This window comes from Myodes glareolus, chromosome 3 (assembly GCF_982192425.1).
Source record: "Myodes glareolus chromosome 3, mMyoGla1.1, whole genome shotgun sequence".
NCBI lineage: Eukaryota > Metazoa > Chordata > Mammalia > Rodentia > Cricetidae > Myodes > Myodes glareolus.
The window spans coordinates 83,219,089-83,238,096 of record NC_142028.1 but is presented as its reverse complement, the minus strand read 5'-3'; the positions used below and the strand labels follow the sequence as shown (position 1 = coordinate 83,238,096).

The window sequence follows — 19,008 nt, the reverse complement described above, 5'->3', positions numbered from 1 at the left end:
TTTTTTATTATCTTCTTTCCTTACAGTGACCAATTTTATTATGAAGGCGTTTATCAATGGAAGGAAACTTTTTGGTACTCCCTTTTATCCACTCATTGGCAGAGAAGCTGTAAGTTTATGTTACTTGGAATTTTCATTCTTTTCTTGTTTTCTTATAGAATTTCATTGTCATTGAGGTTTTTACAGATGGCAAAGTGAAAGGGTGCAAAATCTCAGATGTAGATTTCCCCATCCTAAAATCCAGAAAAGACAGATCCGAAGTACTGGGGCTCCTGCTCAGACTCTGCTGTAGAACAGGGCTAGGCTGCAGAGGTGGCTTTCCTCTTTCTGACCTGGGTTGTGTTTGTTACACACTGTTGTTTGGGTTCACTCAGCTATTGCTTGCTTCCTATTGGTTAGGAGACCAGAGGAGGTTTCAGTTTTAGAGGAAAAGACTTTTAAGAGGGGAAAAAAAACTGGAATGAGTAAAGCTATATATATTTTAATATATTGCAACTAGTCCCGTCTATGCAGATATAAGAATCTTATTTTTTTAGTATTTCATTTAGTATTAAAACCAAATGTTATTTTGATGCCTAGAAAGAGGAGCCTTTGAGCCTCCTAATCATTTTTTTCATCTTTTTATTCTATTTAAATTTTTAGTCTATGATATTTCATAACTAAGTCACTTATTTTCTTTTGGACATTTATCTTTATTATATCAGTGTTATAACTTATAGGAACTATTCATTGTCCTTCATGTTTATACTTAATATCCTTTTCACTGCTAAATATGCTGCATCCTTACAGGAATGTGCAGAGAGATAAAAGTATGCTGAACTTGGTGACTCACAGTTGTAATTACAACCCTTGTGAGGGAGAGATGGGAATCAAGGCCAGCTTGGTGGATATGAGGCCAGTGTAGGCTACATCAAATCTTAAAAAGCCAACACACACCATAGAGATAAAAGTATATTTTCTACTTTTTCATCTTTCTCACTCACTCACTCACTCACTCAAATATTCCTGCTTTTTTTTTTTCCTACTATTTGGTCCTCTACTATATAATATTAGCCTACTTTCTTATCTATTAGTTGTCTTCTGTCTGTATTTTCTTTTCCCATTTGACCCTGTCTACTTTCTGGTTTATACTTTTCCTTATTCTATTGTGCCTACTGTCTTTCTGTATCAATATATGTTCAACCTTAAACTACAGCTATCATCTGTCTCTCTGCTTGAATAGCACTAATGAGAAAAAAGCCATAACTCTAGTCAATTTTGAGTGTATAGTACAACTAACTATAAATAAATACTTGCTGCCCTTAACTGGACTTCCAGTACAATTTGTTAGTCTTATTATATTTTTAGTTGCTTGTAACCTCTCATTCTATAAAATGTATTTCAAGGGGCTGGAGAGATGGGTCAGTATCTAATAGCTCCTGTAGAGGATCTGAGTTCTATTCCCAGTACGCATATTGGTTCACGATTCTCTGTAACTATAGTTAGTCCCACAGGATCTTACACACTCTTGTGGCCTCTATGGGCACCAGGCATATGCATTGTGATCATACATACATAAATAAGTCTTTTTGTTGTTAAAACATTTTAAATTTTGTTTACTCAAAACTCACTAAGTCGTCCTATACTTTGACCCACTTCGTTATTTCTTAGTTCTTTTCTTTTCCTTTCTTCCTTCTTGTTCTCGTTGGAAATGGATTACAAATGAATATTTGCCTTGGATTTTGATCGGGAACACCGACTTTTAATCTTAATTAAATGAATTACTTTCTTCACATACACACTCAAAAAATTATATTTTTCTTAGTGAACTTAAATTGTATAAATTATATTACTGGAATTTTGATTTTAGGTTTATGAATTTTTGCAAAATCTTGATTTTCCATTATGTAAATTCTTTTATTACATTTCATCTTTGGCCACCTCCTAAACTCCTTAAAGTATTTGAGTTTTGCAAATCTCAAAATCAATTCACTTTAAAGATTATTCAGGAATAGAATGACCACTGCTTGATGATTAATTAGAAGTGATGGATAAAGAAGAACAGAATGGTGTCTGTTTCTGCCTTAAGCAACTGTTAAAATGAGAAAGGACTTTGTTATTGTTGTTTTGATAGAAAATAGAACTATAGCTATACATAGTAGAACATGCCTAGAATCTTAGCACTTGGATGTGGCAATGACTTACAGGCCTCAGTCCTGTGGCTTCTTAAGTCTGCCTGAGTTTACTTCTGTGTCCATTCTAAGCATGTTTACACTTTAGGCTTCTTTATTTATTTTCTAAAGATTCCCTTCCTGCCATTTGGCTACCTGCTTCCATGTACATCTATCTTAAACAGTTTTGTTGAGGTAAAAAATTATAATTCAGAGCTTTTAGTTATTCAGAATATTTGGTAGTCATATTACCAAAATTTTATTATTTTTATATCTGAGGGTTTTTTGAGATTTATTTTGTGTTTTAATTATATTTAATTATTTGCATGCGTGTGAGTTGGTGCCTGGGAATGTGCACCTGAGTACACAGAAGTATCAGATCTACTTGCAACTGGAGATGAAGATAGTTGTGAGCTGCTTGATGTGAATTCTTGGGATTGAGTTTGGGTCTTCTGCAAGAGTAGCAATTGCTCTGAACTGTAGAGTCAATCTTTCTCGTCCTGTCTTATAGTGATATTTTGTTTATGTTTTAACAAATAAAGCTTACCTGAAGTTCAGAGTGCAGAGCTAAGCTACTAGAGGTCAGGTAGTGGTGGCACACACCTTTGATCCCAGGACCCTAGAGACAAAGGTACAGATCTCTGAGTTCAAGGTCACCCTGGCTACACTAGATTGATCCAGTCTCAAAGAGAAGCAGAGCCAAGCTGTGTTGGCTCACACCTTTAGTCCCAGTACAAAGGTACAAGTTTGCCTCTAATCCCAGCACTAAGGAGGTAGAGAGCACTGTGTGGAGAGAGGAGTATAAAGCGGGAGGAGACAAGAGCTTAGTGCAATCTGGAGGTGCAGTCTGAGAACAGGGTCGCCCCTTTGGTTTGAGCATAGGTAGAGGTTAAAGGGTCTGTCTAGTGGCTGGCCACTCTGCTTCTCTGATTTCTTGGCTTTCATCACCTAATATCTGACTCTGGGTTTTTATTAAGAATAATTAGAGTTCATGCTCCAGTTCCCCACCCCTCTTTCACAGACACACACTCTCTTTTTTACAGAAGAGGGAGCACAGATTTCTTAAGGAAAGGAGAAAGAACTCCTGAGACTTTGAGGGGCTTAAAAAAAGCCCCTCTTTCCCATTCTTAGTCTCCTAGCCTTCTTTTTACAGATTTTACTTTTTGTTCTTCTTCATTTAGAATCATACTTTTTGTTTGGGGGGGGGGGGGGTCCTGGCTTCTTTCACTTGACATACTTTACTAGACATAGTTCATCCATGATGTAGGATATGTCAGTACTTCATTTCTTTTTGAGTGAATAATATTCTACTATATAAATATGCCATATTTATTCATTTAGTTGTTTAATTGGTTTGCTTCTATGTATTAGCTATTGTGAGCAGTGCTTTTATGAATATATGTGTTAAGTCTTTGTTTCATTAATGTTTGTTTTTATTAGATTATACCAAAAAGTGGAATTATTGATCTGTTTCAGTATTCTTGTGTGTGTGTGCTTTTGTGGGTTTTTTGTTTTGTTTTTTTTTTTGCATAGCTGTGCTATTTATAATCCTATCAGAAACAGGTATGGTTTTCAGTTTTTCTACACTCACCATTGTTTATTTTGTTTAATTATTTTTATTACCATTCTATTTGGGTTTCTCATAATTTTATCCCAGATTTTTACATGGTTTTATATAGGCAGCAGATTTGTTCTCTTGGCTTCCAGATGTATGCTATTGATAGAATAGCACTAAGACTGGTAAGCAAGGTGTTAGTATAGAAGTATCAGTATAGTATAATTTAGCATTGAAGAGACATGAACTTAATTGTAAGAGTTGGAAAATGTTTTCTGACCCTTTCAAGGTACATTTCACGTTATATAGTAAACATTACTTATTCTTTAAAAGCTAATTGCATAGTTAGAAAGATGGCTCAGTGGTTGAGAGCACTTTTAGTTCTTAGCTCCCACATGGGCAGCTTGCAGCCACCTGTAGCTCCAGTTTCAACAGATCTGATGCCGTCTTCTGGCCTCCTGGGTCCCTGCATGTACACAGTCTATGTAAACTCAAAGTTGAATACCCATATATGTGGGTTTTTTGTTTTGTTTTGTTTAATTTCAAATCCATTTACTTTTTAAATAAGCTAAATTATTTCTGTACATAAAACCTTTGTAGGAGCAGCCTGATGTAACAAAAAGCATGAGTTTTGCAGTCACTACAGATAAAACCTTAAATCCTGTATATGAGATTTAGCCAACTTCATTACCATGTACAAACAATTTGAATTCTCTGAACTGCAGTTTCTTTGTCTATAAATTGAAATGGAAAATTGTGGTGTTTTTTTTTTTTGAGATTTCACTTAATCTGTAGCCTCTCTGCATTTTACTGTATAATTTGGTGACTATAAAGTACTTAGTACTGTTACCACCTGTGATACAATAATTCTGAACTTTATTTTCTTACCTGTTGTTTCAGTTACAGTTAAATATTTGTTAACCTTAATTTTTTTGACAAATTGATTTCCTTTGTATTTGGGAAGTTTTATATTTTTTTTAGATAGTAAAATTATATTATTTCCTCAGGAGTACTTCTTTGATTCAAGAGTATTAACAGATGGAGAACTGGCTCCTAATGATCGTTGTTGCCGTGTATGTGGAAAAATAGGTCACTACATGAAAGACTGTCCCAAAAGGAAAAGGTTGGCAAACAATTTTCTATCAATTTTATAGATAAATGTAAGGCTAATTTATATTTATACTTTTATTCAGAAGTGCTCTAACTATGAAAATTAAATTTTCATAAATTAAAATTTTAAGCTCAAGGTTTTCAGTTGGGTCAAATTTCATTTGAGTGGAATTTTGTAATGTGATGTTTATGTTTAGTGGTACCTTATATCATTTGATTTTCACTCATTCTTTTTTTTATAGAAATGTTTATTGACACATTATGTGTTTGGAATTGTTAGGAAGAAGAAAAAGGAAAGACTTCATAGTCACACAAGCACTAATATAAGTAAATAAGCTGAATCCTGGAGATACATGTTAAACTGTGTTTGTGTATTATGTAAATTGAGAAGTACATATTCTCTGTACCACCTCAAAATATATCTGTGGGTCTAGGCATGGTGGCACACACCTTTAATCTCAGTTCCTGGGAGGCAGAGGCAGGAGAATCTCTGTGAGTTTGAGGTTAGTGAGAGTGAGGTAGGGACAGCCAGAACTATGGAATAGACCCTGTCTCAAAACAGCATCAATTTAAAGAGAGAGAGAGAGAGAGAGAGAGAGAGAGAGAGAGAGAGAGAGAGAGAAAGGGAAAGGGAAAGGAAGAAAAGATTTATATGTGAGTCATGATCTCTCGGATTCATGTGTACATTCATTACCAAATCTGGCTTAATAAAACATTTGGAAGTTTTTAAATGAATGAGCTCTAGTTTTTATCAGTGTTACTTAAGTTTGGGCCAAGTGCTTATTTTCTCTAAACCTTTGTTTCTTCTTTGAAGTAGAGTTAAGTATCAATCTCTAAGGATCTTAGAACTTTAAAACTTGATATTAGGCTGGGTGGTGGTGGTGCACATCTTTAATCCCAGAACTCAGGAGGCAGATGCAGGCAGGTCTCTGTGAGTTCAAGGCCAGCCTGGTCTACAAGAGCTAGTTCCAGGACAGGCTCCAAAGCTACAGAGAAACCCTATCTCAAAGAACAAAACAAAACAAAACAAAATTTATTGGTATTAAAATTTTTTAGTATGGCTGGGCATGGTGGTATACCCCTTTACTCCCAGCACTTGAAAGGTACAGGCAGGAAGATCTTTGACTTTGAGGCCAGTGGAGTCTCCATAATGAGTTCCAGGAAGGAATATATAGTGTCAAAAATAAATAAATACTGTTATAAAATAATTACAATACTTAAATATGATTTAAATATGTTATAAATGAAAGTATCTTTTAAAAAACAACATAAAACTGCATATATTAGTTCATTTGTCATTCTATATGGCTTAGTTTCTTTGTGAATCATCAGTTTGTAAGTTCTTGGCTCCACATTATTGGTATCAGCAGTTTACTGTTTAGACTAAAGAAGAAAGACAGTGAAGAAGAGAAGGAAGGAAATGAAGAAGAAAAAGACTCCCGAGACCTTCTTGACTCCCGAGACCTCAGGTGTTTCATATGTGGAGATGCAGGACATGTACGCCGGGAATGCCCAGAGGTCAAGATGGCCCGCCAGAGGAATAGCAGTGTGGCAGGTAAGTACAAAAGATCAAAAATAGTTGCGAATGTTTATTTGATTGTTGATAGTGATCTAACCAAGGCTGCTTGCTGTGCCTGCTAAGGACATGGGTAACTACTGAGTTACAGCCCCAGTACTAGTATACTTTGTTTTGGGGGACAGAGTTTTGCTATATAATGCAGGCTAACCCCAAGCTTATGATCTTCCTACACCAGCTTCCTTTGAGTTACAGTTGTATAATACCTTCCTTCAGATATTCTTTTTAATGGATCTGGGCTGAGGGTTTAGCTCAGTGGAAGTGCAAATCTGCGATGTACCAGGTCCTGGGTTTGATGCCCTACAGTGTGACATTTAAAAAAAAATTTCAGAAAAAGAAAAAATCAATTTATATATGGGAGATTGAAAAGTGTCTTTTAAGTCCAGTATTCCTGAGATGGAAACAAGAGACACACTGTATAGTTCAAGTCTTGAATTCACAGAAATCCTTACATTTCAATGCTTCAAGCATTGATATTATAGATGTAGTATAATGTGCTGTCCACTTTTTCTGTATCTTTTGACATTTTTTTTTCTGTGATGTCATCTCTCAGCAGCCCAGCTGGTCCGCAATCTTGTCAATGCTCAGCAGGTGGCTGGTTCAGCCCAGCAACAGGGTGACCAGTCCATTAGGACTAGACAGTCTTCAGAATGTGTAAGTATTTTGCCTTTGAATGAGTTTGACAGGAAGAGAGTCATTGTATCTGACTCTTCACAACTTTTCATTTTGAAGCCTTTTACACTTCATTTCCTTGCTGTAAAAGTGCACTAGTAGCCAGGCACTGTGGAGTACATTTACTGGTAGTTCCTAATGTCTGGAGGCCAACGAAGTGTGATGCTTTGAGCCTAGGACTAGGCCCCCCCCACCCCCATACAGCGTTTCTCCTTGTGTAGCTCTGGCTGTCTTGGAACTGTCTCTGTTGACCAGGCTGGCCTCACAGAGATCCACCTACCTCTGCCTCTCAAATGTTGGTATTCCATTACTGCCTAGCTATCCTAGGAACTTCTTAAAGAGAGGGGACAAAGATCCTGAATTTGGTGTTTATATTTCCCAATTAATTGTTGAAGCCAAATAGAAACATTAGGTAGTTTACATTATTAGTTATATGAATGAAGATTTAAGTTTCTTGCCTAAGGTTAGTAGATAACTTGAACTCTACATGTTCTGTGTATATAAACTTATACTCTAATTATTTTTTTGTTGTTGTTGCTCCTAATTTTGTCATTTACCTTTTTTCTAACCTGACTTTTCTTTAAGAATTTAATGGACATTGTTTTTCTGGTGTTTAACAAAGCGACTCTACTGTGGGGTAATGCTCTTGTGCTCTGTAAAGACTTTTCACTCATAATGGTTTAATAAAACTCTGATTGGCCAGTAGCCAGGCAGGAAGAATATGCAGGGCAACCAAACTAGGATAATTCTGAGAAGAACAAAGGCAGAGAGCCGGTTGTCATCAGATACAGAGGAATCAAGATGAGAATGCCTCACTGAGGAAAGATGCCAAGCCACTTGGCTAAACATAGACAAGAATTATGGGTTAATTTAAGTTGTAAGACCTAGTTAATAATAAGCCTGAATTAATAGGTTCTGTATGTTTCTTTGGGAATGAATGGCTGTGGGGCCAGGTGGAACAGAAACTGTGTCTACACAACTCAGCTTTAATGCGTCTAGAATGTTATGTTTCTTTCTAGTAATACAGATTTGCTCCTTTGTCTAGTATTTATGGCCTTAATGTCTATCTTACAGTCCGGTTTTCTCTCACATTTTTCTTTCCTTCAAGTTCTATTGCTTCATTCTTTTCAAAAATAACTCATAAATTAGGGCAGGGAATGTAGCTCAGTTGGGAGAGTGCTTGCTTGCGTATCATGCACAAGGCCCTGGGTTTGATCCTAGCACTGTATAAACCAGGCACGGTGGCACATACCTATAATCCTAGCACTTGGAAGGTTAAAAAAAAAAAAAAGTAGGAGGATCAGAAGTTCAATGTCATCCTGTGTGTTATATTTTAAATTTGAGAAATCATTGCTTGGGTGTTGTGATTCACACCTTTAACATATCAGTACTCACTTGAGAGACTAGGGCCAGCAGATCTATGTGAATTCCAGGCCAGCCTTGTCTACATTGGTAAATTCTAGGCCAGGTAGGGTCATATACTGAGACTATCTTAAATACCTTAAGTGATAAAGAAACAAACAAATAAATAAACAAATAATCCTTACAGTCCTTTGTTTAATTCTGTCCCTCTATTTTAGTCTCAGGACTTCTGAGGTGTAGCAGTTTTTTTTTGTTGTTGTTGTTCTGTTTTGTTTTTTGAGGCAGGGCTTCTGTTTGTCTTGGAATTTGCTGAGTAAACCAGCCCGACCTTGACTCAGAGACCCAACTGCCCCTGCCTCTGGAGTGCTTGGATTAAAGAAGTGTGCAACCACACTGAGCTTCATTGTACCCTTTTAATTAGTTTCATCGGGTTTTTTTTTTTATCTTTTTCATTATTATTAAATCAGAGTAATTATTTTTAACTGCAAATGGATTATATTCTGGTTTAGTTCAAATTTTCAGCAGTTTTGCCCTGCTCTTTTATAAATTGTAGGGATTATGGGATATACAAGTCACAGGAACTCTCATTGCTTTGTTTTTGTTTAGTTCCTAAGCCTGAGATATATGTAGACAGATCTTCTTTGAACTGCCAGCTCACAAAAAATGATACAGAGACTTATGAAAGTCCAGCCTATAGTTTAGGCTTGTCCCAGTAGCTACTATAACTTAAATTATTACCCATCACAACCCATTTATGTTAATCTATGTTTTGTCTCATGGTTTTTTATCTCTCTTCCATCTTGCATCTCCTGCTTCCTCTCCTCTCTCTGGCGTCTCTCCTATGCCTAGATTCATCTCCTCTTCTTCCTCTCCCTGTAAGTCCCATCTACCCTCTTCTTGCCTAACTATTAGTCATTTCAGCTTATTATTAAACTAATTAGAAGGCAACTTGGCAAAGACACATCTTCACAGTGTACAAAAAGATTCTGGAGCTGGATAGATGACTCAGAAGTGAAGAGCACTGACTGCTCTTCCAGAGGTCCTGAGTTCTGTTCCGAGCAACCACATGGTGGCTCACAGCCATCTGTAATGAGATCTGGTGCCCTCTTCTGGCATGTATGCATACACACAGACAGAATATATGTATCCATAATAAATAATCAATCTTTTAAAAAAAATTATTCCACAACAGACACGTTAATCTCTTACCTGTGTACTGTGCTATTATACTGCTTTCTGATTTCAGTTACCTTAGACAGTTAAGTCTTTCCATGCCCATAGACCTTCCTTCAGGCATGGTATTCCTGCTGCTAAATACTCTTCCCTTCTTTGTAGCCTCTGACTTTTACCAGATTTTCTTCTATTTACCTTTAGTCTCAGTTTAAAGGTTACTTCTTCTGGGAAATTCCTTGATCTCTACATTTCTTGAAAAGTGGTAGTTTTTCCTTGTTTATTATTACATAATATAAATGAAAGGGTTTGTTGTTGTTTGTTTGTTTTGGGATAGTCTCAGTATGTAGCCCAGGCTGACCAGAACATAGGATCTTCTGATTTTATCCTCCTGCCTGCTCAGAGATAGCACACTACTGAACCCAGTCTAATCATAGTAATAATACATTATGCTCTATTATGATTACTTGTGTAATCTTTTTCTGCTTCCTGATTTTCCTGCCCAGTAAACTTTAGGCTTCATGAAGGCATACAGTTAGTATTGTATTTTAAGTACTTAGTAGCAATGCCTAGTAACACAATTGTTCAGAGAACTGTATGAAAGTGCCATGCGTTATCTACGTGTTTGTTTCTAGTTTAGAAAGGAAATACTTTGTTTATGATGGGAATGATGCTAAGTTCTCTCTTTTTGCAAGAGACGCACTTATGAACCATTACCCATATGAGAGAATTTGAGCACCTTGGGGATAATTTTAACTTCATGTAATAGGAAATTTTATTATTTGTTAATATATATATATATATGTGTGTATATATATATCACATAGTTCTGTATATGCTGTCTTAAGGACATAACTGTACTTATTATATTTTAATCTTCATTTTTAGGAAATTAAGATGTTTATAAATTAATTTTTAAAATTGTCTTTTCTGTTTTCCTGCAGTCTGATTCACCATCTTATTCTCCTCAGCCTCAGCCATTTCCACAGAATTCTCCCCAGCCATCCGCTATTCCTCCGCCTTCAGCCCAGCCAGGATCCCAGCCTAAGCTTGGCCCACCCCAACAGGGAGGCCAGCCCCCTCATCAAGTTCAGATGCCCTTGTATAACTTTCCTCAGTCACCACCAGCTCAGTATTCTCCCATGCATAGTATGGGATTATTGCCAATGCACCCCCTCCAGATCCCTGCCCCGTCGTGGCCCATCCATGGCCCAATGCTCCACTCTGCACCTGGCAGTGCCCCCAGCAATATTGGCTTGAATGATCCCAGCATCATCTTTGCACAGCCTGCTGCCAGACCGATGGCAATCCCTAACTCTTCTCATGATGGACATTGGCCTCGTACTGTGGCTCCAAATTCCCTGGTGAACAATGGTGCAGTGGGTAATTCGGGTAATTTTCCTTTTTTCCTCTTTTATCTTTGGTTGTGGGAAGGTTAAGTAGTTGCTATTATTGGTTGGACCTTGGGTAACAATGAGAAGAAAGGAAGATAAGAGCTATATTTATAGAGGTTGAATATAGAATTTAGATAAAAGTAAACAGTATAGGCTTTGGACACATACTGTCAAGACTTAAATTTTGTCTGTTATTTATTACAAGGTCTTGACATTCTCTCTATGCATGTGTTTCATCTCTACAATAAGGATATGAATAGTGTCTAACAGTGTTGAGAATATTAAATGATATAATACTTAAAAGTATTGTTCTTTTTTATTGTTTTCCTTTCACTCTCACCTTATTTGGTGTTAGTGTTATTGGTACTCATTTTATAAATGATAAAATTGAGAACCCGATGGGTTTGGTATTGTACACTGGAATCCCAGCACTCAGGATTATTAAGACTAGCCTGGGCTAAATGAAATCCTGTCTCAAAGAACAAAATGATGTGGGAAGCCAGATGTGATAATGCATTTGAGGCCAGTTTGAGCAATGTGAGATACCCCTCCCCCGGGGGTAAGTGGGATGAAACTGAAGAAATAAGTAACTTAACTGTCATCAGTTGATTGTGGTAGATTCAGGATTTAATTAAACTAATGAGGTTTGTTTGATTTGGTTTTTACTAAACCTATGCTCATTTATACCCTTCTTTCTTCCTTCTCTTTCTTTTAATTGGGAGAGGCATAATAAAAATGTAGGCTTAAGCACAAGCATTAGGAGAAGGAAGACGGTCAGAGCAAAGTAACACACACCTAAGAACGTGGGTGTGAGTTGTAGAAAGTGAGACATACCTGTGTGGCATGGGCTTCTCAAGGGAATGTTTCCCCTTTCTTCCCTTCTTTTTGTTTGTTCTCTTTCCTTCCTTTTCCCTTTCTACTTCCTCCCCATTGCTTTCCTCTTTCCCTTTCTACCCCTTCCTTCTTTATTACAGGATGACCTCAGTTCTGCTTCCTTGTTGCTTGGATTACAAAAATGTGCCACTATACCTGGTTAAGGAACAATACATTCAAAAAGCAAAAGATAACTGCATTTAGTAGAATTAATAAACAGTTGTTTTTTCTAATACCTTAAATATACATTGAGACATAATGAAAATTCTAAAGATTACTTAATATATTACTAAAATGTTATTATGCTTGCCTATTTAAAATAGTTTATTTGCTGTTTTTGCTAATTTTATATTCAGCTCTGCAGTGATGACTATCTTTATCTTAAATACTGCTGTGGGAAATTTCAAATATACAAAATGAGAGAGTGCAATACCACCAGTAAACTTATCAGTTACCAGTAATTTACTATTTTCTTTTTAATCTAACCTCTTACCACAGTTTTAAAATAAAATCTCAGACAGGGGATCAAAACTGCTTTTAGCCAGGTAGTGGTGGCACATGCAGAGCACTTGGGAGACAGAGGCAGGTGGTTCTCTGAGTTAGAGGACAGTCTGGTCTACAGAGCGAGTTTCAGGACAGCTACACAGAGAAACCTTGTCTCAAAAAACAAACAAACAAACAAACAAAAAACACTCTGAAGAAAAGAATTGCTTTTGAAATTGAATTTGTGGTGGTGGGATGGCTAAGCAGGTAAAGGTTCGGCCACCTAAGCCAGATGACCTGAGTTTGGTTTCCAAGATCCACATGGTAGAAATGGGAACGAAGGCCAGTTGTTTTATCACTTCCTCCAAATATAAACTGCACTGTATGCGCCTGGGCACAGTTAGTGTAGCTTGAGCTTATTACAGTGAGGCTGTTTCAACACACACACACACACACACACACACTCTTTTTCCCTCACTGGCCTAGAATTTATTGTGTAGATTAGGATGACTTCTAATTTGAAGTGATTCTCTTTCTTCTATTGGGATTAATAACTGACACCTGGGTCAGTTCTTTCCCATTATTTTTTTTTCCTAGCAAGACAGGGTTTCTCTGGGTAGCACTGTCTGTTTTGGAGCTCGCTTTGTAGTCCAGGCCAACCTTCAATTAAGAGGTTGACCTGCCTCTGCTCCCTGAATTCCGAAATTAAAAGTGTGCACTGCCACACCTGGTTCCTTTTATTAATTTTCAAAGGAGTATTGTTTAGATTTTCCATTTGGTGGTTTTAAGAACTGAACTTGCATGGTTAGACATGGTGGTGCACACCTTTAAACCCAGTATCAGGATGCAGAGGCCACCAGATCTCTGTGAGCTCAAGGTCAAACCTGGTCTGCAAAGGAGTTTAGGTCAGACCTGATCTGCAATGGGAGTTTAGGACTTCCAGGGAATTACATAGAAAAACCATTTATTAAAAAAAAAAAAATTGAACCTAGTGTATATGCTTGATAGGCCAGTGTTGTATCATAGAGTTGTCTCCAAACCAAAAGTATGTTATCTCTTAGAGAAAGCTCCTCTAACCTGTTTAGAATAAGCAGATGGAAGTACTGGTTTCTAAGACCAAAGGAAATAGAGTATAGCCAGTCCTTGTATCTGTCAGTCTTATTATATATATGCTATGGTTGTCAGTGAGTCATAAAGATAGAACCTATATTTTGTCCTTTGATAGATTAGTTCAATTTTATACAAGTACTTTCTTCAACTAGCCATTGGTGTATCTTTTTTCAGTCATAATGAACTAATTAGCAAAACATCTTGGAAATTACTATACTGTCTCTTACCCAGGTTATTAAAGTGGTTGTTTTTACCTGGGATGTCTTCCATTACCTTTAATACCCATTTCATACCTCCTACCGTCCCCCAAAGTTTTAATTTACGTCACTGTCTTCAAGAAGCCTTTGAATCTTGCCAGTCTTCTCCTCCAGTTGAATTTTACCTTTTGTCTGCTTGTTTCCTTAAGTATTTTTACCATAGCACTTACCTAATTGTGTCTGAAGATTAGGATTTTATTAGAGTGAAAGACTGTAATTTTTCTTTTTTTCTTGTCTGAAATGAAGTCTATGTGTAGCCCTGTCTCTTCTGGAACTCACAGAAATCCACTTGGTTCTGCCTCTGAAGGGTTGGGATTAAAGGCTTGTTCTACCATGCCTGGATCTTGACACTTTTGAAATTATCTCTAGTGAGATAGTAGTGTTATACATTTGGCTGTGAAAATTGAGCAAGGGAAATTGAAGTATATCCTTAAAAAAAATCTTATGTTAAAATATCATTTCTTAGTTGGCCATGATGATACCCAATTCTCAGTTATTTGCAAACTCCAAGTCCTTAAGTTTAGCTCTGTTAATTGTACGGTGACTTTCTAAACTTTGCAAACCAGCCTTTTCTGATTGCCTCCCAAGAAGACTGATTATGAAACTGTAGCAAATACAAGCTTTTCCATTCTATATCTCCTAACAGGAGTCAAAAGGATAGAAGTGTCTTTCAGTTCCTTTCTCATATATTGTTACCTAAATGAGAAAAACGATTAGAAACAACCAGTTTGGGTAGGTATTATACTTTGAAAAAAATGCACCTTAAAGACACCAACAAGACATTGTTGAGATTGGCCATAGGAAGAACATGACTCCTGTTTACTTTTTTTTTTTTTTTTTTTGCTGTGTGTACACCTGTGCAGGCTTACACATGCTATACCTCATGTTTGGAGGTTAGAGGATACCTTTCAGGAGTCTGTTTTTCCCTTCCACTGAGAATTCCTGGACTCAAGCCCAGACTGTTAAGGAAGTACCCATTTTACCTAGATCCAGTGCATGTGCGTGTTCTTATTTGTTTTCCAGAGTGTGTGTAAGCCCATTAATTTTTTTTTTCAATCATCATTTACAACCTGAGGATGCAAAAGGAGTCATAGCAATTTTCAGAACTGTGATTTGAACTTACATATGTTTGGTTCCAAAACCCAGGTTTTAAACCACAGTACCTCAACTTTTTTGTAAAAGCTTTTCAGTCCTAGAATTCTGACCTAGTTGACATTATCATAATGGTAAAAACCTAAGTTTTGTAGCATGATGTATTAAGATTCTTTGAGATGTTTATCCCCACCAACCTGACCATTTCTTTATCTTCCTGTTTGTTGGGTAGTTGTTTCATGTGTAGGGGTTTGTTTTTTGTTTTTGAGATAGGGTCTCTGTAGTCTTGGCTGTCCTGAACTCCTTGTGTCAACCAGGATGGCCTCGATCTTCACAGAGATCCACTTGCCTCTGCCTCAAGTGTTGGGATTTAAGGTGTGCACCACCACCATGCTCAGTTTGACAGTGATTGTTTTGTATTCCCCAACTTTCTTGCCTTTATACATTCTCATCCTAAAATGCCCTTTCTGCCACTTTTGTCTGTTCTTTAAAATTCTAATTAGTGACGGTAAGAAAACTTCTCACATTCTCATTCTATTAGCCATCTTTGATATAACTGACATATTATTGTATATATTGTGTATACAAGTAATTTGAACAAATAATAATGCTTGATTCTTTAAAAGAAATTTGGTATCAGGATTAGTGTAATACATAGTTGATGATAGTTACTCAGTATGTCTCTAGAATGAAGGAATATTTGGATTAGTAAACTAATATTTTAAAATACTTTTTTTTTTCCCTTGTTGGGATGCAGAGCCACGATTTCGAGGACTCACTCCTCCAATTCCATGGGAACATGCACCACGTCCCCATTTCCCCCTTGTCCCAGCTTCGTGGCCTTATGGTTTGCATCAAAACTTCATGCATCAGGGAAATCCAAGATTTCAGCCCAACAAACCCTTCTACGCTCAAGGTAACAGTACTTACAAATCAGTTATCAACCTGGGTGGGTATTCTAAAATGGGAATCTCAGTGGAGGCCAGAATCTAGGAGTAACATTTGCATTCAGTAAATATTTATTGAGCATATTGTATGAATATGCTAGACTATATGCAGTATTTATTGTCCAAGCTGCCCATATTAATGCACAATTTAATAGGAGAGCCAACCATGGAAAAAAGAGACAAAATATTGTTTAGAAGAATGAAGTCACCTAGTCCCTCTACCAGGCAGGGTTTAGGTACCAGAGATTGCATCTGAATTCCAGCTTGTAATATGAGAACTATTTATTACTCTAGAATTTAGAAGGAAGGAATGTGTTCTCAGTTAAGGGAATACATATGTCAATGAATTTTGGGTGACATAAAAAAAGAAAATAACCAGCCAGGCAGTGGTGGTTCTTGTCTTTAATCCCAGCTCTTGGGAGGCAGAGGCAGGTGAATCTTAGTGACTTTGAGGCCAGATGGTCTACAAAAAGAGTTCAAGACAGTCAGTCAGAACTGTTATACTGAGAACCCTGTCTTGAACTCTTCCCACCCCTGTCACCAAAAAAAAAAAGGGGGGGGGGAATACCAGGGAAAAAAGGAGGTGGATGGTAATGATATTTAAATAAATGGTAATGCTAGATAGGGAAGGTAGCCGGAAAAATTCTGTAAAGGAGTTTTCAACTTCACTTAGTAAATTTAGAGTTAATTCTATTCCATTACTATATTAATAGTATAATAGCTGTGACTGAGGTAATAAGGATTGCAATTCATACATTTTAAGAACTAAGACTATTTTATCTAACTTCTTACTTCAAAAGTATCAGTCTCAATGGCAGTGGTGGTGCACACCTTTAATCCCAGCACTTGGGAGGCAGAGACAGAAGGATCTTTGTGAGTTTGAAGCCAGCCTGGTCTACAGAGCGAATTCCAGGACAGGCTCCAGAGAAATCCTATCTTGGGGAAATAAAAGTAGTCTCTCAAGAGGGAGTAACTTTTCTGCTCTGTGAACTGCTGGATACTTGCATAGAGCAGCAGTTCTTAACCTGCTTTGGAGGTCAGATGACTTTCACAGGGTTACCTAGAACCATCAGAAAACACATTACATTATGATTCAGCACAAAAGCAAAATTAAAGTAGCAATGAAAATAATTTTATGGTTGAGGGTCACCACAACACGAGGAACTATATTAAAGGGTTGTAGCATTAGGAAGGCTGAGAACCACTGGTATAGAGTGAATGGCACAAACTTGACTATGGTTGAATTTATCTCTTGAGCAGTGCTGTAGAACTGAGGAAGTTCTGTCAGTTAGAAAAGGAGTTTTCAGTTTTTCTGTGTGGGTTTTTTCCTCTTCTTTTTTTTCCCCTCTCCCCTCCAATTATTTTGTTATTCTTCTTTTATTATAACAATTTTTAACGCACTGTGTAACAAGTAACAAGTTTATCTTAATGGACTGTGAGGTAAGTAGGCACAAGCCTTTCAGCCTGCTGTCTGTTATTTCCAGCAGACAGATGTGCTGCCCGTCGCTGTAGAGAGCGTTGCCCCCACCCACCAAGAGGAAACGTGTCAGAGTGATGGCAACCCACAGCAACCAGCCAATCCTGCTGTCTCAAGGGTATCCGTACCTCAGTGTCAGTTACACTCAGCAGAAAAAGTGACATTTAAGGAAAGCAAAACAAATCAGGTCCTGATTTAAAATTTTCACACATGTTTAGATAGCTTATTTAAATTCTAAGACTGTTTTTAAACACTGTATTATTTGTATATAAATATGAACTATAGTTTTTACTGGTATCACTAAAATAAGTGATACAAATTTCATCTATTTTATTACCCTATTTTTAAGGGAGTTTTATGTTTTGTTTAACCTTGATGAATTGTATAAAGAGAGAATTTAAAAAATTACATTCTTTATTTTCTATTAGCTGTATTCATACTTTGGTTGCTCCAGACTTTATATATATTGTTCTTAAGGATTAGGGAAGGATTTCATGTGTTTTAAATTTGTCACTTCTATTCTTTACAGAATCTTGTAGTGCCAAAATCTTTTTAAAAGGTCAAAAAAAAAAATAAAATAAAATTACAACAAAGATTCAAAAAATTTTTCTTTTACATACTTGTATGTTGAATATATTCAAACTTGAATGGAAAGTTGCTTTTGTCTGTATTTTGAAGTTCTATTTTAAGTTAATAAATCTTTTTGACAAGAGTCAAATTTGGTTAATTCATCTGGTTTAGATGATAGGAATATGTTGTAATAATGGAAAGATTTTACTTAAAAGTGACTATTCTAAATCAGAGTTAGTTTTAGAGATTTAAAGGTCTTTTATTTTGGATTTTTCACAACTATCATATGAAGGTGACAGAAGCAGATGCCATGTCCATTTTATTGAAAATGAAAACTGCAGAGCAGAACAATTAAGCGAAATAGAAAGGCAGCAATGTCACGCTCAGTTTGACTCGAAGTAGATCTTTTGAGGGCTAGGGTTATAGGTGAGTTGCAGACAGCTTTCCTACTTTGTGCAAGACACTGGGTTCAGTCCCTAGCAATACCTTTCCTCCAGCCCATTCCCATCTATACACAACCCCCCCCCCCCCACCCACCCCAGCCACCAATCTTTTAAAAGGAGAAGAAATTTTTTTTGGTGAAGAATTAGTATGTGCCAGACTGTCCATTCAGAGTCCTGGACAGACACTTGCCAGGATTGTTACTTTTTTATCAATACTGGAGATCAGTCATTAGCCCTGTAGCAGCTGGGATATATTCTCAGAAATACATGATGTGGTGATGTCATCATTGCTCAAACATCAGTGTTTGCTTAAGCTTAGATACTGTCAATCAGTTTATTTGGCACGCAAACATGAGATGTGTGAGGCGGCTACTAGGAGAATAAATCACACCCTTATAGTAATAGAAATGCTTTTAACTATACAAACATATACTTTATGAACTATACAGAATTGTGGGTGCTGTACCTTTTTATAACTGCAGTACAATAGGTTTGATACACCAGTGTCACTATAAACCTGTGTGTAGTATATAGGTAGTTCTGAGATTATAACACCTGCAGCACGAATTTTCAGCCCCATCATTATATGCCATGAAGTTGTTCATCAAGCAAAATGTTTTCAGAAAATGTGTGGGATATTGAAATTCAGTGGCATATTTTTTAGCTATTCCTTTTACAGTGAGTTACTTTTTTTCATAGTCCCTAAATTAGATTTGCCAAATAAAACTACAGATGTTTGCAAAAACTAATAGTTTAATTTTAAGAAT

The 19,008-nt window shown here is 36.7% G+C and overlaps 1 protein-coding gene across 7 annotated transcripts in view; it reads left to right on the top strand.

The window, feature by feature from the left end:
- Positions 1-17,940, top strand: part of Tut4 (terminal uridylyl transferase 4) — a 91,948-nt gene extending 74,008 nt beyond the window's left edge. For 2 of the 7 annotated variants that reach the window (XM_085686392.2, XM_085686386.2), the window contains 7 exons: positions 27-109; positions 4,713-4,828; positions 6,183-6,370; positions 6,945-7,045; positions 10,540-10,987; positions 15,562-15,720; positions 17,236-17,940. In XM_085686392.2, the coding sequence (XP_085542518.1) occupies positions 27-109; positions 4,713-4,828; positions 6,183-6,370; positions 6,945-7,045; positions 10,540-10,987; positions 15,562-15,720; positions 17,236-17,306 (1,166 nt within the window). In that variant the 3' untranslated portion in view covers positions 17,307-17,940. The remainder of the gene's footprint in view (positions 1-26; positions 110-4,712; positions 4,829-6,182; positions 6,371-6,944; positions 7,046-10,539; positions 10,988-15,561; positions 15,721-17,235) is intronic. The other 5 variants (XM_085686391.2, XM_085686390.2, XM_085686389.2 and 2 more) reach the window with 5 other exon arrangements.
- The last annotated feature ends 1,068 nt before the right edge of the window (positions 17,941-19,008 follow it).